Source organism: Danio rerio, chromosome 12 (genome assembly GCF_049306965.1).
Source record: "Danio rerio strain Tuebingen ecotype United States chromosome 12, GRCz12tu, whole genome shotgun sequence".
Taxonomy (NCBI): domain Eukaryota; kingdom Metazoa; phylum Chordata; class Actinopteri; order Cypriniformes; family Danionidae; genus Danio; species Danio rerio.
In genome coordinates, this window is record NC_133187.1 from 10,196,947 (window position 1) to 10,220,235 (window position 23,289).

General features: G+C 37.2%; 1 protein-coding gene and 1 long non-coding RNA gene across 6 annotated transcripts in view; both read right to left on the reverse strand.

Annotated features, from left to right (window-relative positions):
- The window catches only part of heatr1 (HEAT repeat containing 1), an 81,418-nt gene that overhangs the window by 26,018 nt on the left and 32,111 nt on the right, over positions 1 to 23,289 (reverse strand). For all 5 annotated transcript variants that reach the window (XM_073917435.1, XM_009306489.5, NM_199900.1 and 2 more), the window contains 12 exon segments: positions 20,658 to 20,826; positions 16,382 to 16,530; positions 14,551 to 14,743; positions 13,242 to 13,414; positions 12,979 to 13,134; positions 11,040 to 11,282; positions 8,553 to 8,684; positions 8,259 to 8,356; positions 8,026 to 8,172; positions 5,195 to 5,313; positions 2,822 to 2,943; positions 2,490 to 2,618 (listed from right to left, as the gene is read on the reverse strand). In XM_073917435.1, the coding sequence (XP_073773536.1) occupies positions 2,490 to 2,618; positions 2,822 to 2,943; positions 5,195 to 5,313; positions 8,026 to 8,172; positions 8,259 to 8,356; positions 8,553 to 8,684; positions 11,040 to 11,282; positions 12,979 to 13,134; positions 13,242 to 13,414; positions 14,551 to 14,743; positions 16,382 to 16,530; positions 20,658 to 20,826 (1,830 nt within the window).
- Positions 19,557 to 20,407, reverse strand: LOC141376764 (uncharacterized). Its single transcript, XR_012387856.1, has 2 exons — positions 20,360 to 20,407; positions 19,557 to 20,269 (listed from the first exon to the last, which is right to left on the reverse strand). It is a non-coding gene; the product is annotated as an uncharacterized lncRNA (long non-coding RNA).

Genomic DNA, 23,289 nt, shown 5'->3' on the forward strand with positions numbered 1-23,289 from the left:
AGGGCTATTCAATTGGAGGCCCGCAGGCCAAACCCGGCCCCCGAGGCAGTTTGATCCGGCCCTCCAAATAGTGTGACCAAGACATCAAAAGTAAATTAAGTTCATTTGAAAAACGGCCGCTAAAGTTATGAAGTGACGTGCGTCTGTTCACTAAATGATGAGCTGCAGTTGAAGGCTGCGCAGAGAGTGAGTCACCATAAGCGAGTGGTGCAGAGAGCTGAAAACATTTGGAAATGTTTTGTAGAAAAAGCCTTTTGTACAATGGACTGTAATCATTAATAGGGATGCAATAATAAGCTGATTTCACTATTAACTGTGCTTTAATTCGTCACAGTTAATTAATCGTAAAGGCTTCTCTAAGCCGCATTTCTGTTGCACGGAAAAGTTATGACAAGTTGCCAACTGTGCGCAAGTTTAAAGTTCCAAGCATGTACACCGAGGCTACTTTGCACGCACACCGGATTAACTAAAGCAGCGGCCGTTCCCATATCAAGTTTGCTATTTCTAATGTAAGAATGACAATATGTGCGCACAAGCAGAGCAACGTGCTTGCCTCTTTCCGGGCGCACGCAGTAGAAAACATCTCACAGTAAGAGTTATGCGTGGCTTTCAGTGCAATGTAAACAAAATACATGTTAGACGAATTATTATTAAAATGATTATGTATGCATGAACCCAGATGATAACAACAGTTAATCTAATAGCTACTTCTCAAATATAAAGCTTGTTGTTCTAAATTACATTAGACATGATAACCGTGAAAGCATGATTATTCTTCAGACTATATCGTACAACCAAATACAACATTTTGGAAGTGTGTAAAAAAAAAAAAAGTCAATTGGACAATGCAGTTGTTTTAAAATACAATATATTAACATTTTATTGTCGAAAAAGCCAAATGTAGTTGTGTCATCACTCATATAGCAAGTCGTATCTCTCCGGCCAGTCTTTGGGATACTTTTCAGGAATCGGCCACCATGCCAAACTAATTGAATGGCCCTGGCATAAATCATTGAATCAGATTAGACCATTAGCATCTCGCTCAAAAATGTTAAATAAAGAGTTTATAATTTTCCTATTTTAAGCTTCACAAATCAGTCGTTACATTATAAATAAGACGAATATAAAAAGAAACTTTGCTTTTTTCTAGGTTAATATGTCTAAGAATTATACCCTCATTTCAGTGTAATAATCAAAAATACTACGATATTTCAAAATTGTCAATGTACATACGCACACAGGCACGCATGCACGCGCACACTTTTTTTTGGAGAAATTTGCATAAATACAATAAAATGTAAGTATTTTGAGAATTTAGACAGACTTTTTTCAGAAAGGTGCATTCTTGTCAATATGTCTCTGATTGATACAAATTTCTAAACTGCATCATAGATACTGCAGGATTTCTTGTTTTAATATATATTTTTTCTTATTGATTTTCAAGTAGACACATTCACAAACCCCACAGCTATTACCCAGAATAGAATATAGTTTAAATATAACCATAAAAAGTTTTATAGCTGTCAAATACTTCAATCTGAAATTACAGGTGTTTGGAGAGACACAGTAAAAGTTCTGCTAAAATTCATTTATAAAACTCAATAAAACATACATAAGATCAATTAATGCAAACCGAAGAGTTCCAACAAAACAGTGTATAAAGAGTTAGCATGCAATGCTAAAAATAATTTACCTTATGGGCAAAAAAAAAAAGTAAAAGTTTTGTAATGTAATGTGTATTTATATAGCGCATGTATCGTGTATGGCCATACACTCAAAGTGCTTCACAATCATGAGGAGGGTGTCTCCACACCACCACAAGTGTGCAGTGTCCACTTGGATGATGCGAAGGCAGCCACAGGACAACGGCGCCAGTGTGCTCACCACAAACCAGCTAAAGGGGAGTGGAGAGACAGTGATACAGCCAATTCAGTGGATGGGGATGATTGGTAGGCCATGATGGGTAAGGGCTGATGGAGGGAATTTGGCCAGAACATCAGGGTTACAACTCTTCTCTTTACGAGAAGTGCCATGGGATTTTTAATGAGCACAGAGAGTCTGGACCTCGGTTTAATGTCTCATCCGAAAGATGGCGCTTATTGGCAGTATAGTCTCCCTTTCACTTTACTGGGGCATTAAGACTCCGCAGGTTGAGCGCCCTCTGCTGGCCACACTAACACCACTTCCAACGGCAATCTAGTTTTCCCATGTGGTCTCCCATACAGGTACTCCCCAGTCTCAGCCCTGCTTAAGCTTCATTGAGTAACTGGTCTTGGACTGCAGGGTGATATGGCTGTGGCAAGTTTTACATTCAGAACCCAACTTTTGGACATATACATACAAACTAATACATATTGAACAACTCTACAGTAGAGTTAAAGTTAGTTATAGTAGTAGTTATAACAATCTTATGTAATAAAGACATTCAAAAATTCCCAAATATATTAATTACTATACAAAAGATACTTTAAAAAAAAAATAAAACAAACCTTTATCAGAGCAGGGATGACTGCCTGAACAGTCTTGTTGATGACTTGGAAGCTGTAAGTATCATCCAAGCGCATGATGTTGGCTCCCATGAAAGTGAAGATGGGCATGATGTTGTGAAGAACCTTCTCCTGAAAGCAGAAATAAAGACGACGACCACTGCATTTAAATATAGGTTTGCCTGCTGCAAGATCTTACCAGTGTCAATATTAGCATTCGACAATTTCCAATATTTGTAAACACAATAAAAAATAATATTCCTCCGATATTTCCTAAAGTATTCTAATTTTCATCAATTGTTGTGCATGAGTGGGTGTTTAATGACTGCACTTACAGGGAAGATGCCGGCCAGAGCCCCGAGCAGAAGCAGAGCATGATGGTGAGTTTGGGGCATTTCTGACACCCTGACACACTGAACGACCAGCTCCATATTAAACTTATCCTCCTCCAGCACATCTACACACACAGAGACACACATAAATGCAGCATGTCTTCAAGATTCTTGACCTAAAGAAACTCAAGAGAAAGCTTACAACTGCATTTTTCAAGGCAAAATTATGGTACATTTTATAACTATTTTATAAGTGCGGTTTAACAAAGATATATTCCCTCATTATTTTTTAACATAACAGTTTTGATAGCTATTTTGTAATGACTAACTTTCTTTTTGACGATACAAAATTTTATTTTGCAGGACACTAGTACTTAGTTTACGTGTAATTTAAAGGCTTAATTAAATATCCCGGCAATTTTATTAGGTACGCCTTACTGTTACCCCGGAGATGAGGCATGGAGGCAGTGGTTTTTATATTTATGTAGAAAATAATACATTTTGTAAAATTTTAATCCTTTATTTTTTTCATTTTTAAAATATTTGTGTATTGCTGTACATCCTGTGGGTATTAAAGGTTGAGCACCACTTAAGACAACGTTAGCACCTGTTAACTTTAATTGTGGGGAAAACTGGATAATTTCGAGCTTTTGTCTGCTAATTTTATCTTCCGGTTTTAAAATAATTTTTGGGGCTGGATCAGTGATGTAGCACGAATCTGCATTGCATCGATTTCATATTATTATTCATAGCTAAGTTTTCCTATCCTATGAAAAGACCATGCTTCTTAATTATTCAAGACTGCAAAGGCTTTCCAAAGGCAACCTTATTGCATCGGGTGTATGATAGGGCCTATAGGTTCCTTAGTAAGTTATCAGATTTTGTTCTATCAAATACAAGAATGGTTTTATTTTGTTGATAAGAGCCTTATGCCTTATAAATACCTAAAGTGAATCATAATACTAACTTTTATAAACGCATTATTGATAGCTTTAAGTAATACGCATTAATAACACTATTATAAATGTAGCTATAACTATCTGTATAATACAGTATAATGTTTGCTGTATCTTTATAGGTACATTAATAGAATGATTATAAATTAGAGGTGTGAACCTACACTGGTCTCACGGTTCGGTTATGATTATTATGCCATTGATTCGGTTCAATTTGATATCTCGGTGCATTGACGATGCTTTCCATACACAAGTGTTATATTTTAGGGGGTGGCTGTAACAAGCTGTCTGTATAAACACACACACATACACACACACACAATCACACTGTCTCTCACACACAAACATAGACAGCACCAAACAAACATGCACGCATGCACGCACGCATGCGCACACACACACACAAACATCCACAAATAGTCACACCAACATACATTCGCACACACACACTCATAAACAAAGACTTGTACACACACACAAGCCACGTGAGCTTGCTTGCTCGATCGGGAGCGATATCCACTCCTGTTAAAATTACACCAGTTACCGACCGCTACCGCACTATATTCGGAAATGTATTCGCATGAAATCTGGTCGGGTTCCGCGACAATGCACAGGTACAGCCGCGGGAATGCATACAGCCGAGAGGAAAAGAGAGGGGAGGAAAAGTCACGCCAGCAGACGAGAGGAAAAGAGAAAGGAGGAAAAGTTACGCCAGCAGGTGAAATGGGCCACAGTGAGAGTGAGAAAGAAATGGAGTACTTTCATTCCCTCAATCGCAGAGAAATAGGGCCTTCTTCTGCAACTGTCAGTGAAAGACTGTACAGAAATCACACACACGCAGTGAAACTATGCACAGTTGGCGCCAGGAGTGTTGTAAATACCCGCACTCCCCTCCCTCGCGACGAAGCGCATTTGAGGTAAATGACGTCAGTCAATAATAAACGGTTATGATTATTACTGAACTAATACCGAATTGTCCGCGTCTGCATTGCGGTGCACTGAAAAAAACAATTAATTTTGACACCCCTATTATAAATAATTCGAAACAGTTGTAGTTTATAATAAGCAGGAGCTTCATAGAAAGTGTTAGCAAAAAAGACTCTGCACAAGAAAAATTAATTTCCTTGCTCTGTTAAACATCATTTGGGGAAACTAAAAAATTAGCAATGTTAATTTCACAGGAGGGCTAAAACTTTGCCTTTATTGTATATCCATTGTAAATTAAAGTGACAAAAAAAAAAAAGAATAAGTAAAACTGGATGTTTGTTATTCCTTATAGTCTGCAAAATTATCTCACATCCATATGCAAAACTATTACATACAGAGGGATAAAGACAGAAAAACAACATTAGACTACTTTTACGCCATCTTTTTAACCATTACTATGTTTTTATAGGCATTATCGGCAGATTTGTGATACCTTTGCTGATTGGCCCTCCCTCTGGAGACAGTTTCTGACAGACATTCAACAGGCAGATGAGGATGAGCTGTTTTGTGTACTCTATATTCTCCTGTTCAGCAGCAGCAGGTTCCAGACACCTGTAGTGAAAAAACACACATTCACAATTCATTCTATTGACATATTTCAGAGTGTGTTTAATCAGAGTCGTTGTTGAGATTTGGTTTATCGATCTTGATTTCAGAGAAATAGAACATTCTTGCACAGACATCAAATTTGCAAGCTTGGTATTAAATAATAATGAATAAATCATATTTCCACTCAGCCCCAATTTTTGCATTTGTTTTTTAAATCACTTCAAGACAGTAAAATCTGTATTGGATTTTTCTCCCAGTGAGTATAGTTGTCATGTATGTTTAAATCCACTCTTTACAACCATTATCAGGACTGCTTGATACTGGAAAAAATGAAAATTGCAATATTTTGCTTTTTTACATTATATATTGCAATTTCACAAGATGACTGAATAGCTTTTATTTGAAAGACCTCATAATTTAGGGGAGTATAAGCTACAATAAACAAATTAGAAACATAACTAAATTCAAAGAAGCAAAAGATATAAAATGCAGTGCTTTACGATTTTCTAGGGAGTTTAATAGTAGTCAGAAAGATGAACAGATTTGTATACATGTATAGTCTGAAACCCTTCACTGTTAGGTTAAACTAGAACTGTAGTATCTGGTCAACTGTAATCCCAAACCGATCTGCGTCCACACTGGCATTTCATCATTTTTGTAAAGCTCTCCGTCCACACAACACCGTTAAAAACGTATGTCACATGACCATACACGCACTCTAGCATGTGCTGCAGTGCATGTGCACATCTGAGCTCCAGGAAGTCAGCGGGTGCTTTGAGCACAAAACCCCAGGTGAGAGCAGCACACGTAGAACAGATCATCTAGGAACTACTGCTGGATATCACTATAGTTGTTGAATGTGATGTTCAATTAATCTCGTCTCTAATCTAATGACTCTTTGGGTCTTTTAAATCATTTACTTGATAACCACGTGGGCTAATGATTCTGAACATTTGACTGATTGATTACCTTTTTTCCAATATAATACAAACTTATTTTATGTTATACTTTTAAAATGGCCATTTTTGATTATTAAAATTGACATTCAGCAAAATAGACAGGCTATGTTTCATATTTTTCAATTAAAATGAAATCAAGCAGTAATGGTATAGGTTCCATTTTGTAATATTCATACAGTGAAGATGACGCTTATATAAATATGTAGCTACACGACAACTTTCTATTTTTGGTCTCTGTTAAGATGTTAACATCAAAATGAAAAGAAGCAGTTCCTTATTATTAAGCCAGGGTGATGTGAATGACGTTATAAAGTACACTGTTCCTTTTGAAGATTTATCCGACGTGTCCTCCTTTGAACTTACAAGGAAAGGATGCAAGACTGAACCTTGTGTACTTAATTTAAAAACGCCCCAATCAGATAGTAGAACGTCTGCCGCCACACCTCCATTTTCAGATGTCTCAGTTTTCCCCCATCCACACTCACACGGAGCAGCAGTGTTTTGAAACCAAAACTGCCTCTTCAGGGTTTCCAAAACGCTCCCTTTTCAGGACTTGAAAACTCCGGGGTAGTGTGGACAGAAGGCAGAACCGTAGCAAGACTTATACGTATTTGAGTAAACAAGGCCTAAATGTTGTAGAAAGTACACGTTTAAGCCACTAGGTGGAGACAAGCAACCATTAAAAGTGTCGCTGAATAATTCAATACATTTTTAGCGTGACATCGATTCGAAATGTAAGCCCCACCCAATTGTTGGGGAAACCCAGGAAAATTGAAACCTGTGGCCCCGCCCACAAACAATAGCAAAGAAAAAGAGTAAGACAAACGCTGTAACAGATCCCGGTTAAATCAAGTTGTGTAGACGCTGTGCTCAGCTGGATGTTATTGGAAATGTAAGGGGAAAATTAGTTTTATTTTCTTTACCCAAAAATCAAACTGTGAAGAGTCAGTGGTTGAGGTTTATTTTTACAAAAATACCTCCGGTTGAAATTATGGGGGTTTTCCGGGATAAATAACAAAACCCCTGGGAAAAACAGTTGTGTTGGCAGAGTGTTGGCAGGTATACTCAAACATGAACGCTGTCGACCAGTCGCAACATACTGTCATCGGTCCAATCAGCGCAGATTAGCTTCGCGATAAGAAGAGGTTTGGGAACAAATTAATCGCTGAACGAATCAAATGAGATTTTTTAGGATAATTAGGTAAAATAAATGCAGATTATAAGACAATAAAAGTGTTTTTGATCTTGCATGCATATCAGCCTGTTTTTTGGAGACCCTTAAAAACAAAATATGACCCTTTTTAATGTACAATAGGGGCTCTTTATTATGAAAAACATTGAAAAAAAAGTGCAAGTTATTTATTTTTACTTTTTTACAAGAAAAATTGTCTGTTGGTTTAAGGCAACAAGTGTTTTAATTTCAGTTGTTCACTGTTGATGTTCAATAAATAATCATAGTAGTGTGTTTCCCTCAATTACTTTAAAATCAAGTAATGCACCCTTCATTCAAAAATCTCTCACTTGTAATATGTGAGCATATTTACAGTACACAACCTGTCAGTGAACGAAGAGGGCAAAAAAAATTTTTTTGGGCCAAATCGCCAGGCCCTGATCTACAGTATAATCATAAACAGAATCTATATTTTAAACAAAATAAATGTGATTTGCCAGTTTATAGAGAATCCTACAGCTCTACTTGATATTATTGTAAAACATCAGAAACCAAAGCACAGAAGTAGATGTTGTATTAACATACCTTGAGAGCAAATTAAACAGAGCGGGCACAAGATACTGAGCCCTCTTAAGTTTCTTCTTGTGTTGAAGCAGCTCTAAAATTAGCGTCACCCTTGGCCAAGAAACAACACTCTCCTCTGGCACTGCCCCAGATGTGTCTTGTGTTTTTCTAGGAGAAAACAAACTGCAGTCTGAATCTTCAAACCTCTTAGAACTGGAATATTTGCGGTGTACTACGAAAGTACAACCACTCACCTCATTTTACTTCTGCGCGTTTGTTGAACTGTTGCAGTAACTCTTTGTTTATCGGCAGGAATCAGCTCATTGGCCACAAGCTCGCAATCCACTGCAATCTAGAAAGAGACACACGGCAAACATTTTCACAGGTTTAATATTATTGCTCTGATTAAATAAAAAAAAATTATAAATCTAAAATAAATAAACACTTATCTTCTAAATAATTTTAGTTTTATACAAAGTCTTTAGTTTAATTTACAGAAATGATTCAGTTTTTGCAGTTCATAGAGAAGATATGAAGATTTCCCCTACCGTTTTAAAGACACTGTTGATACTTTGGGCGCAGGCAGGGCTTTTATTCCCAACAAGCAGGTCAAACAAAATCGAAAGAATCTTCTGTTGAATCTTTTCATCTCCAATAGCAGTGAAGAACGGCTTGGTAATCTGAGGAAACATCCCATCAAAATACACAGACAAATAAAGCTCTGAAAATAATCCAGTCAGGGGCAATTATCATTTCTGTTTGAATATAGATTCACGTTATGGAAGCAATTCATTATAAAATGTAACTTTTATATTTATTATTAATATTTAATCAATAATAGAGCTTGAACTTCATGTTTACAATTGAATATCAATACTTTTAGCCCTCCTGTGAAATCTGATCTGTCGTAAAATTATTTTGTAGCCAATCGGAACAAAAAATTGTTATGAGGCTAATAAGTCTTTTTTAAAACACATATTTCTAAAACTGATTTTGTTCCAGCCAAACTAAAAGAAACAAGACTTTTTGATAAGAAAAAATATTGTATAAAATACAGTAAAAAATTTATTTGCTCCGATTGATATCACTTGGGGAATAATTGGAAAATAAAAACAAATTAATTAATTCAGAGGAGGGCTAAAGGCTGATTTATACTTCTGGCCATCGCCGTCACTGACGTGCACCTCTCAAAAAATGTAACTACACGTCGCAACGACGCGTAGCGTAAGCTCTGTGATTGGTCGGCTTGGTAGCGCTGACGAGTCTGGGCGGGACCGAGAGCCGCGCGAATGGCGCGAGCGATTGTTTACAAGTGTGGAGTCCCGTGAAGGAGCTCCGGATGGAAAGTTTTGTTTTGTGTTTACCTCATAGTTAAAGTTGTTGCACGTCTGCCGGTTTCTGCCTCAAAATGAGCGAGTTTGAGCCACTTGTACATCCCGGAAGTGTTCAGGAAAAGCAAAAAAGTAGCGAAGAAACTCGACACAGAGGAACATTTACACTTCACTGCCAACTAGCGTTTCGGAAGTGTTAATGCAGACCAACAGAGACAGCGCGCAGAAGTATAAATGCACAGCTACGCGCGTTGCATGCACCGTTGGTTACGCTGGTCACCTGACGCAGAAGTATAAATCAGGCTTAACAATTTTGCCATCAAATATTTGAAATCTACTTGCAATGGTGGGCGGATTGAAACACACCATTTACCCACATGACATAAATACTTAACTATATAAGACAAACAAAACAGAATTTAATTATTTAACAATAATTTTATACTATTCAGGAGCCCCACTGACAGGAACATTATGTAACTACAAAAAAAGTCAAGCTTTAAATGGTAAAATTATTCTTGAAGCAAAAATGTATATGTTTCGGGTCTCTCCGGAGCATTTGGGCTAATTGTTTGACACTGTTTATCTAAATAAGGATGTTATAAAATATATTTTCTACCGAGTTATTAACAGAGAATTTCTGTGGTGTTATATTATGGGCGAGACCACTCAATGTTCTATGCCAACAGTCGGTCGGTGAGTAAATGAACATGATGAATGAGAACACACAGGCCTGTGCGTATAGACATATAATGTAATGTCGTACAGTAACGTGTCATTTGTTTGTTACGGTTGTCTTCAGTTTAATGGTTTCATGATGATGGTGTGCTTTATCTGCCTGATTCCCGCTGAAGTGGGCGGGTTGTGTGATGTTTGGTTCAGGGGATGTTCTGGAGGCGGGGTTTGCGTGAGGCGCTGCGAGCTACTAGCCTGACAGTGAAAATGCGACATGATTTGGGCCTCACTGCTCAACCTCCCGGGTGATTGGCCCAGCTCAGCCCAATTAAAGCCATGGCTCGCACTGGCCCGACAGTGTAAATGCACAGTCATATTAAACCGCTTTACCTTATTAATAAATAATGTCTCATTAGACGTTTTGGTTTAAATTGTTTAAACTTTCTAAAATATTTCTCTCTTCAGGTTATATTTATCTCTTCAAGAAACAACAAAAACTCTTTAACTATTTAGTCTAAAAACTATTTAGTCTCCACTTCCCTTCCTTATCTGCAATTGCCTCTCTGGTTCTACCGCTAACTGTATTACAATAAAAATGTATAAAAATAAATTACTACTGTTTTGCTTCTTACACTTTACAGACCTGAAACTTGCCTACAGCAGTTATTCATTGTTGCTCTTATAGTTGTGTAAATTGCTTCCTTGTCCTCATTTGTAAGCCGCTTTGGATAAAAGCGTCTGCTAAATGACTAAATGTAAATGTAAAGTGTTAAACACGTCCCCTTAAATGGTATATAAGTGAACAAAAGCGTTTAAGGGTGAATCTGAAAAATGATCATATAAAATCTCTAAACTGAAAATGTACATTCCAGGAGATTTTTTCATGGGATTTAGGCACATGTTCAACATGCGAACAGTACATTATTCATTATTGAATCACTATTAAATAAAATCAGAGAAGCTTTTTAGTGATCTGTGAAAAACAGCTGCTGACTGAGAACACAAAACCTTTCTTAACCATCCACCAACCTGCTCCAGGGCAGTAATCTGGAAGCTAGGTATTGTAGGGTATGGCCTGGCTGAGGTGTGGAGTGCTCTAATGAAGACCTCAAGGCATCGAGGGTCTTTGACCAGTAAAGGTGCCGACATCTCATTGAACTTGCTCAACAAGAGCTGCAGAAGAAGAGCCTCGTCTGGCAGGAAGGTGCAAGAGTCTGGAGCACACTGTTCAAGAAGACGCTCCACGGCAGGAAGAAGAACAGACAAAACAGGCTGAAAAAAACAGAGCATTATCATAAAAATAAGAAACACACACAAAATAAGGTAGAGGACTAGTAACTACTCAAGCCATTCTCCGATGGGTTATGCTTAAAGTAATAGTTCACCCAAAAAGATTTTTTCTTGTGCGGAAGATTTGAAAATGACTCATCTGAAGAGCTGAATTAAAGTTACAAGTGTAAAGTTCTAGTGCAAATGAACTCTTTCTTCTCAAGGTTGAGACTCAGTTATGACTAATAATTATATCTATCTGTCCGACCTGATGAGCAATCAATTGGTTATGCCTTGGAATGTAAACATTCGGGAAATTGCGTGTCTGTAACTTTCTCACTGTGTTGTGTCATGAAAACATCTTATTCCTGCTGTCTGTGTTCTTAATATTAATCAAAGAACAAAATAATATGAAATCACTCTGCTCTTGATTGAATAGCTGTATCAGGCTATAGACAAGGATCAGAGGGTGAAATTTAATACTTGAAGTCCCTTTTAAGACTATTTCCATAAGGCTACTTTAAGTTTTACTGGTGATAATTTAACTTATTGTATATTTACTAAATATTGATTGTAAAAAACATTACTCATTAACAAATAAAAATATTAATCCAGCAGGTGACGCCTATAGGAATAACTGGTTACTCTAGTAACTGTTTAACTGGTTAATTGGTTACTCTAGTAAATAAAGTAGCGTGATGTTTCTTAGCTTTTTCACTAAGCACACAGCACCCCAATATTTGCAGATTAAATTCATTCAAACATTAGCAAACAACTAGACATGGTATAATAAAAGGATACAAAATTTAATACCATGTAAAATAGCATATAAGACCTTTAAAATACTTTAAGACCTAAATATCTCTAAACTGATTCATCAACTTTAAATACTTTTTAGGACCCAGCAGACATCCTGTATGTAGTTCAGTAATGGTTAACCATTATTTAATTTACATTGAGAAGAAGTTTTTGAGTGTTATTTGATTATTTTATTAGTTCACGAAACTGAAAAATTCTCAGGGTTCCCACCCTGTCATAGACACCAGACTAAAAACCTTTTAAAGACTTTCTAAAAATCACTAATAATTTTAAATGTATATATTAAGTGCAGTTGAAATGTTATAGTGATGATGATGTTTTGAATGTGTCATTTTCAAAAATGTATATCTTTTTGTATCAAAAATGTATACCTTATGAGTCATGTTTAATGAACTAATATACAGTTATATACAGTTAAAATGCAGTTTCTAAAATATTGATTAAATGTGCATTATTTATCACAGTTCATGTACAAGATTTTTTGTTTTTTTAATTTAGCTTTTGAAAGCAGCACAGCATAATTGTTTAAAAACACCATGAACCTTAAATTCAAGCCTTTTTAAGATGCTATGTTTTTTTTTTTTTTGTAATTTCCAGGCCTTGAATTCATATGTCTGAAACTTAAGCATTGTCAAAAAACGTGGGAACTCTGACCAGTGCTAGGTACATAAAAAACCTGAAAGCACTGTTTATTTCAGTATTATCTTTGTTATATTGTATTCATTTCGTTTAGCTTTTTTTCTTTGCTTTGTTTTTTTTACAGTGCTTTAACTGAACATTTCATATACCAAACCATACCGAAACTGTGACTTAAAACCGAAAACCGAACCATGAGACGTCTGTATTATTGCAACTACAACAAACAGCCTGATGATAGTACCTCTCCGTGAACATCCTGAAGAGCCCGCAGAAGTGTTTTGGAGGTGTAGGAAGGACAGAAGGGAGACTGTAAACACTGAAGGAGCTGCTCAACTGATGCCAACTTTTTATTCTTATCTTTCCGTGAAACGGCCTCCTCGTAGAACTTGGACAATGCCTACAATAAATTCAGAAGTCATTTGATAATGGAAATAACTGAGTGTATGCGTGTCCCAAAGAGCAATAAAAACATTCAAGTGCCAGTTGTATTTAGTTCTGACTGACTTGGGTAAGATATGAGGAGTCAGCGATGATCTCCTCTGATGATTTGAGGAGTTTCTCCACGAGCGGATGATACGGTGAAGAAACGAGCCCAGAGAGACACTGGAGCACAGCGATGGCAGCTCTACGAACTTCACACACGCCTGAACATACACACACCAGCAGAGACGGCACCACTGCAAATATACAAACATGGAGAGAGATGCATGTTAGTCATGGTGGAGAACAAACTTTCTGTGGAGGATCCAATGAAATGAAAGTAAACAAAATTAAATGAAAAAAATACTAATTAAAAAAAATTAATTATTCTGCAGGAATAAAAGTATATCAAAAATTTTATTTATTATATTATTTTAAATTTACTGTATTCAATAAATAAAACTTTAATTAAATTATGACTGTAGTATTAACATTATTTATAACATTAAACAATCATTTTAGCAAATCAAAGCCAGTTTTGTGTAAAATTATTTGATTCTGTCTGTCCAATGTATTTTAATACAGTTTTTGTGTGCCTGAGGTATTTTCAAAAATACTTTTAGATTTATATTCATGCTTCATGCATCATAAGTATCATTCACACAACACACAGAAAAGATAACAATTGCATCTATTGTTTCAACTTATTATTTATTTTCTTAAATAAATAATATAAATAAAATAAATTAATTAATACTGAAAAAAAATTACACAATTTAACTGCTCCTGGCTTAGTTATAAATGCAGAGTATTTTTTATTTATTTTTATTTAATAGATATTTTTTCCTTCTATTTTAAGTAAATTTTATCAAATGAATTTATTTTCTACTGCAGTACCTTTTGCATATTTGTTTATATATTTATCTGTATTGCTATAATGCCTAATTTGTTACTTTTATCTATAATGGTAATTATTTATATATATATATATATATTTGTGTTTTTATATTGATTTTATGGCAAAAATATGTTATTGCATTGCTTAACTCAGAGAAAGAAAATGTGAGCTAATTGTTTTCTGCTGCTAGATTTAGATTGAAGCAGTTGATGAGTTGTGATTCTTTGTATATGTTGCTGTGACTTCATGACTAATAACCATAAAAAAAATTAAAAAAAAAAGAGTTAAACTAAAAAAAAGTAACTCCACATCATTACCTATAAATATAATCATAAGATTATTCAAAATTAAATATTTGATTGACTAAAGAATGAATTACAAAACAATTGAAAGCTTTTGCAAATGCTGTTTTCCAATATCCAGTGTAGTAACACAAATAATACAAAAAGCCACACGACTAACCGCAAGTGTAACTAAAGGTAAATGCTGATATACCTGGTGAGGAATCTGACGCCAGCAGGTTGAGGGTTTTTACAGGCTGGCTGGACAGAAAAGCCTTTCCCACATAAAGAGCCTGAGTCTGAAGAATGGCACTGACTCGACAATCCAACTGATCGCCTAAATTGCTGTTGTAGCCCCATAACAGAGACAGAAACTTAAACAGGACCATCGGCTCATTCAGGTGCACCTGTAAAGTAAAGAAACCAAATATATTAAAAAATGCTAAGATTCGTTAAAGTCGACAAATTAATAAAGAAGCACCCGAAATTACATGAGACTCCGGAGGGAATGTGGATATCGCTGTGACGCAATGACGTTGATCTAATTATGTGCTATAACATGTAAAACGCGATCATGAAAGAAACATTCAAAAAGCAACTCATGTAAACGCCTTAATGTTATTATTTTCCTAATTAGATAAAGGCAAATAATTCCATTACTGATGTCCGTGTAAACGTAGTCACTGTCATTACCTGAGTCAAATATGGGCAAAAAAAATCCGATTCAGGCCACAATTGGCTGCAGTTTGAACGTAGCCTAACTGAAAAGTGTAAAAAGTGAATCTGGATCAAATACAGATTTAAATGCAGCACACTGAATGATTAATAAACATTTGCAAATCATTATCCTTCATACTTTATGCTGCGTGGGTGTTTGAATTGAGATCCTGAACTTTTAATGAGTAATTGTGAAGCTATACACCAGGTTTATACAGGCACAACTTGATGACTTTTAAGCACTTTTTCAAGCATTTATTTTTATTTTCAAGACTGACACACAACTTATTAATACAATTTTTTCAAATAAAAAACATTACTAATAGTATAATAATTATATTAATAATTGAGAATTTAATAAACATGTTTGTGAAATGTTTTTTTAATTTGTTGATGGTCTCGCAGGTGAAAAAGAGAACTGAACATTTGTTCTGTAGCAACTGGGAAAAACTCCTTAAGGTTGACGAAACCCTCGAGTACTTTTTTTGAGATTTTAACAGATTTGTGTGTGTTGAGCATCAGTTAAGACAATGTTAGCACCTGTTAGCTGTAATTATGGGGAAAACTGGATAGTTCTGTGCTTTTGTAAGCTAATTTCAGCTTCCGAGTTTAAAACGATTTTTGAGGCGGGATCAAAAATCTGCGACGTAGCGCAGAACTGCAAGTGCAAAGATGACGCGGCGGTTTCTCATTATTATTCATAGTGGAGTCTTCTTATCCTATGAGATAGAGCCGGCTTCTTAATTATTCATGACTGCGCGTGCTTTCCGAAGGCAAGACAGATCTGCCTGTGGCAAGCTGTGAGATCCTACGTTGATGATCGTGTTAGACCGCGTCCACGGACCGACGGCACACAGTATCTAGCTGTTCATGAAGGGTCATATGTTTTTGTTTCCATGATCCACGGGGTTTGTTGTATGTTTTTCCTGCGATGCTGTAAGGGCAGATACAGCAAAGCTGTGTGTGTGCAGCGAGCATTTTTGTTGGGAGAGCAGTACGAGACTTTAAGGGGGCTAAAGATTTTATTGACCTTAAAAATATAATAGGAAAACATAAAAATAATACATATAATATAATTAGACAAATTATAATACAATATACTGTGACACTTTCCATACTCTATGAAACATCACTTGGGAAATATTTAAACGATTTAATATGAGGGCTAATAGTTTTGCCTTAAACTGTATAAGGTTGAGGGAAAATAAATAATAAATGAGACTTTTCCATTTAAACTACAGTATCAATTAAGGTGTAGTTTGAAGTAATTTAGAGATGTTAAATATGCAGCTCTTCGTTAATCATTATGTGTTAAGAGAATCAATTACCTGTAATAGAGGCTGCATTAGGCTCCTGAAGCAGGGAGCCAAGGGTCCCTGACTGGCCCCTGATATCACTACATCAAACAGACGACAGAGGAGACGCAGGTAACAGCATGTAGTAGTCTCCATTTTCTCTGGGTTCCACCATGGCTCACCTGAAAACAATTTTATTACATAGTAATTACACGGTATATAACGATTCTCACAATCTTACGATTTGGTTCATTTCACAATTTTGATTTAAAGATTTATTTAACAAAACACATTATATTGAATGCAATGACAGTGTTCAACACTAAGGGCACTATCATACACCCGGCGCAATGTGGTGCAAGGCACGGAGCAATAGTCTTTTGGTAGCATCAGCTTGGCGCAAGAGTCATTTTGAGGTGTTGCACTACGCTGTTTATATAGCAAATGCATTAGTGCTCATATGTGCGCCCATAGGGCGTTCTGGTCTAAAAAGCAAGGCGTTCTGAGGCGCTCTGCTGGCGCGTTGCTATTTTGAGAAACTAAAATAGATTTTTCATTAGACCAAAACAAACCCGATCTAAACAGAGTTGCGCCTCGCTTACGCACTGCTTAATATGCACAAGAGAGCAATAGGCAAATATGTTTACATATGAAAAAATTTAAATATTACGGATATATATATAGGATATAATAAAAATAGATATAGGATGTAAATATAAAGGATTAAAATATTACAAAACATATTACAAAACAGTGCATTTCTCAGCACAACACCGGGACTGCAGTCAGATCATGAAGCAGATCAATGTTGATCTTTCTTTGAAGTTGTCAGTCCAGAAATGAACAAAACAACAGGTCTAACACAAAATATTATGAGATTAAGATATGGAAAAGGTATCAGATAATAATTTTGGTAAATTTCCTTAATGGATAAACAGCACACAGTAATATTTCAGCATGCTTTTACTTTCGTATTTGACATGAAACACAGATTTGCTGGTAAGAATGATGACATCCCGCCTTACTCATCATTCTCTGTTCATATAGCTGTATATGTGGCTATTACACAATCAAAATACATGGTGATATAGCCTGGTTTGTTAGTTCGTTGGATTGTTCTACTTTCTCACTACAATAGATTCGGTCCAGAGTTCGTTTCAATTGAGCCGAGACCACCTCATTCAGCCAACCTCGGAAAAATCGATTTGGCGGGATTCACATATGCTGAACGAACCTCGCTAACTAGGCAACTAAGAGAGATTCTGAAACAAATGTCTAGATGTGAAAGCACCTGACTGTATTTGCATGCAATTGACAAACAAATTAAACTTTTTGGACAAGGCAGCACTGGCCCGATCAGGCCATTAACCATCCGGCCTACTGACCCTGCGCCATCGGGCAGTCCTTATTGTCGAGCCCTGAATGAGTTTAAAGGTACATTATATCATTGCATATGTGAGATTGGAAAAATGACAAATATTCAGAAAGAAATGAAAGGGATAATAAAGAATATACTTTGTGTTATTATGCCACTGTCACCTCTAATTATATATTTCATTTATACCTAAAGAAAAAAAAGATTAAAAAGACTGAATGTATATTCAAGCTAATTGGAAAAATCTGTTGTGAGGGGTATCCCGCATGGAGATCAGCATCACCCTGGCAACACAACTAGAACACCTGGAGATCATCATCAAGGGCCAATCAATCACCGCTGACATAAATCAAGCCACCCCATAAAAGAGAGGCTCAGAGACCCAAGAGGTGAGCCACGATTCCATTACGCTGATGCTTACTTGTTTCTCCGTTTTCCCCAGATTGTGACTGCTTGGCCCAAAGAGGACGCACTAGACACAGTGACCTGGAGAGGAAAAGAAAAAAGACACCCAACGCACCCGAGTACTTATAACCTCACTTACCGGTTTGTTTGCACTTCTTGTAAATTAATACACTCTTTGGGGCTTTACTCACAGTTCTGCCTTGTCGTGTGCTTCTTCACCAACTCTCAGTGGTGGAAAATGCAAACAAAGATCCCGGTGAAGAAGATACCCACAATTGTAGATAAACTATTCTTACTGTTTGTTTACCCCACCATCTTTGTTCATAGGCGTGCTCCTCCGCAGGGAGAGATGGAGGAGATCCTGAAACAACTTACAGAAGACAGCATCCTCCAGCAGCAGTTCTACAGACGCTTTGCTGACCACCAGGGGAGGCCCGAACAAGAAATCGCTGCACTCAATGTCACTGTCGCTCAAAATATACCACTACCTGACTCAAGAGCACACGCAAGTAGGATACTGCCAAAAATTATTGCATATGATGATGTGGAAGCATACTTACAATTGAGGTAACAGGGACCACAGAAGGCAGGGAAAAGAACTCCTGGGAGAAAGTGATGGTGCTCCTGTTGACTGGCAAAAGAGGGGCATATTTTTCTCTACCCACAGCGTCAGCAGACAATTATAAAGAGGTAAAAAATTTATTTTAGCCCCAGTATGGGTCTCTAACCTATTTGTGCTTTGCAGACGTTCTATGAGTGGGAATATAAACCCCCTCAGCCAGCCCTGAGCTCATGCAGGAGATTTGGTGGGGATTGTGCAACATTGGCTGTTGGATGTGTCACCAACTGTGAGTCAGCTAGCAGAGTGGGTGGTGATCAACCGGTTCCCGAGGGCTCTCCCACGTAACATGTAGCAGGGAGTCAGCATGAGAAAACCAATGATGGTCTCGGACCTAGTGGATGCCATCAAGCTGGCGGATGCGACTTACCAATGTGACACAGGGGAGAGAGTGCAGCAATTTTCTCAATGGGTGGTCCAGGAACGACGCATGCCAGAGGGCACCCAGTAACCAGTAGACAGGCACCGCCATTCCCCTGTGATGAGACTATGCCCATAGATCCATAATCTCCTTCACTCAGGAAGTGGTGGTAGGTTGCATCATTAATCGGGAGGCACCCCGAGGAGCCCCAAAGTTAAACAGAGATTTACAGCAAGAGTCACCATGCACTACTACACTCAGGAAGTGTGGTCACTTCTGGTGGACGAGAGAATTCTAAGCGACTGCATAACTTCATAATCATAACTCCCAATAATGTGTGCTCACAGTGATTCTGTGTGTCTACTCGCAGAGTGAACAACAGGATGGGAGCTGAGTCCTGGTCAGTGGCGTTGGGACTTCTAAAAGACCTACCGGTTCCATGGTGTTGGGACGTGACAGGCCGGAACTAAAAAGATTGAAAAGCGATCTTAAAATTTGCAATCTTAAAAGATTTACTGTGCTCCCGGCAGCCCATTGGAGAGTGATCGAAAATGTGCGGGAGAGAAGGGAAAGGATCGACCAGGTCATGCCCTTAATCCGGGAGCATCTGCTGAAGGCCCAACAGTCTCTGCAACGGCACTACAACTGGCTGGCCAACCACGGGAGTTCCAGCCGGAAGACAATGTGATGGTCCTGGTCTCCAATGCAGCTTGTAAGTGAAATTGCAAGGCATCCTTACATCAATCAGTAAAACGTTGAAACTGTCAACTACCAAGTAAAGCAACCAGGAAGAAGATATTTCACATTTACCACAGGAACCTCTTAAAGAGGTGGGTAGGGAACCAGAACCATATGGGCGCCCTGGCACAACAAACCCAAGGTGGTGGAGACTAAATCAGAGCCTTCCATTACTCAGAAAACAGAGCTGGTCACTTACAGTATATGTTCCTCTGGTTTTGTAATGATTGGCAGCGCCTAATGAAGTCTCTGATTTCGACGGCTATCCCATGCTCTAGGTGTACGAGCTTCTGGAGCACCTGGGAAGGTCCCAGTACATCACCACACTCGACCTCTCGAAAGGTTACTGGCAAGTCCTCCTCTATGAAACTGCAAAACCCAAGACTGCTTTCTTTTCTCACAATGGACAATGGTCTCGTCCAACTTCAGAAAAAAAAGGCAGCCATTCAATGAGCACACAGACCGACTACAAACCTCCAGATACAAGCTTTCTTGGGGTTGGTGGGGTATTACCATTGTTTCATCCTCAGCTTTTCCTCTGTAGTTGCTCCTTAGACAGATCTGGCCAGGAAGGTGCAACCAATATACATAGATATTGATATATATATAGCAATATCTTGCAATAAAAAAACACTTTAAATTACACTGTGCTTAGTGAGCATAAGTGACTTCTTCAACAAACTTTAACAGGATTAAATACAAATGAAGAACAAAATGACTTTGCTAAATATTTTAACTATGTGAGTATTTCTACTTTTACATATAATTTAGAGTCAAGTAATAGTGCAGAGATAAATAAGAAGCTGTGTACCTTTAAATGTAGAATCTGGACATTTGAGGGTCGTGATGAAAAGCCGCAGAAGAGAAAGCAGAAGAAGGCCTTGTTCTTGCTCTGCACTTAAACCACAGCTGATTTTCTGCAGAAACTCACCCAAAGCTACACAGACTGGCAGACACTCATCTGCGGGCTGATCAGACACCTAACAAGACAAAAGTGAACATTAATGTAAGACTCACACTCAGTGTGTTGTTTTAATTATGTAGCAGACATCGTAGATAATATACTAGAAGTGTATGGGTGAAAACTAGTAATCAGCAGAAGTCAACAGTGAAAGTACAAAGTGGAAATATTAGCAGTTTTTATTGTTCATAATTCAATATGTCTAATCAATACAAATGAGCATTTCGGTTTTCTTGATGAAACTCAAAATAAAACAAATCAATATTTTTATTTGCAATTGTTTATTAGTCAGTTTATTGTATATTTTCATATGTGACTAAACGTATATTATCATATGCGTCTTGAGCCAAACTTACACTGTATTGGTCAAAATTATCTATTTTGTCAATTATTCTATTTACTATACCAAAAACTATTCGAATATTAAGTCAAGATCATGATCTATGACGACATTTTGTGTCTATTCTAAATATACCAAAAACATAATTATTATTAGTAATATGAATTTCTAAGAACTTCATTAAAAGTGATTTTCTCCAAACTTTAACTCTGTTACACACTTTTGTTCTTTTCCAACAAAGCACACATCAGTGGAAAGCATATTTATTCTTTTTCAAATCATAAATATAAATCTGTTTCAAAAATTGGCTCTTATGGTTTTGTGGTTCAGTGACACACAACAACAGTAATGTGTTATAGGCAACAAGTGATATTACAAATCTATTTAGCTTTTATTAAACATCTTAATGTTTAGCATGCATTCAAAGTTTTAAATACTTAGTTCTTTTATTGCCCGCTTCAAATATTGGTCTGATGAGGTCAATACTGATAACTGCTCAAATCTATATACATTCAGCCTTTGAAGTGGTCAGTTTGAAGGCGAAGCTCCTGAAACTTATGCTATCCTAACATGTTAGCTTGTTAGAAAGATGTGTTAATTAATAAGCTAGTTAACAGGTACAATCTGGTGACTGCCTTGCCTTAAACGCCTCATGAAAATTAACAGTATTGTTCATTTGCAGGATATCTATAAGCTAGTGTGCACAAAAATAGTGGCAAAATTTGATCTAAACATATAAAGCTGGTAGTTTGTCACTTATGCCTGTAATGAATCAATGGTCATTTCATACTTCAGTTTCTTATTAAATCTTGACCAATCAAATGCTCTCTAGTCAGGGTTCTTGCACCATTTTAAAAGTAAAATGTAGTGCATTTTAAAACCTTTTTTCAGACCACAACAAATATACATTTAAGAACCCAAAATCTTTAGAATTTCGTTGGAGAAGGCTACACATTTTATTGCTTCCTACAATGGAAATCAAAACTTGAAAATTTTCCATTTGGTATTAATTATGTGTAATGTGTAAACTCGGTAAGTAAAAAAAAAAAGTAAAAATACTTTTCTTTGAGACCTTTTTCTTTTCTTTTTTTTGTTCCTTTGTGATGTAGAGCAGAGCCAACATAACATGGAAAAGTTGCATTACACTAAACAACAGCTTGCTGTACATTGCTGTTTAGCGCTCTACCATAATGCGCAGTGTATGAGCGACCGCCGAAATACCTTGGCGGCTAGAATGACCGTTCTTACTGAACTGGCGGCTGGCCTGACCGCAGTCAAAATTCGCTCTTTTTGACTCCTCCTTCATCTTTTGTTGGATTTTAATGTTGTAACAAATGATTTGATTACTTTCTTGCGCTAATCGAAATGCAACATATGACTGTTAATTTACCATGCAAGCCTAAGCCCGGCCTGACCCAGTCTAAAATGAGAGAAATTAAGCCCAAACCAAAGTCGGGTTCGAGCAAAGATCTTCAGCTCTAGTCTGAACTAGTAACATTGTTAGCTCGAGCTGCAAACAATGCAGGGATTAACTTGGACCCGCCAGGACTAGCTGGTAAAAAGTACCGCTAGTGCTTTTCTCCTTTCATGTGCGACTCGACGGATTTGAGCCACATGGTCCCTAACGAAAAGGTATTTTTGCCTCTTGTTATTTTCAGCCGGCACCAACCACCTCCTGAATGCATCCACTCCCATCCAATTGTTATTAAATTTACACTTTCCCATCTTTGTATTTTGAACCTCACCTCGACAACCGTGTAATGACAGCACGGAGATGCAGACCGACGTCAGCGTCTGTAGCCAACCTACCGTAATAAACTGTCATTCAGAGACTGCCATTCGATGTTGCCAGATGTAGCTGACTGATTCCAGCCCAAAAACTATCCCAAACCCGCCAAAATGCAAAAAAAACCCTGCCCAGTCATCTGTAAGAATGAAAGGTGGGGTGATGGTTTGAGACGGTTGCGAACATCACGAAAAGTTTCTGTCATTTTACACCTGCACAATCGTGTTCAAAACTGCCCAATCTGGCAACAATGCTGTCATTTTTCACCTATTTCACACATACTAAATTGATCAACTATAAGATGTTTTACGGTGGACCACTGTGTTTCCATTTCGTCATTAAGCACACCGGCTGAA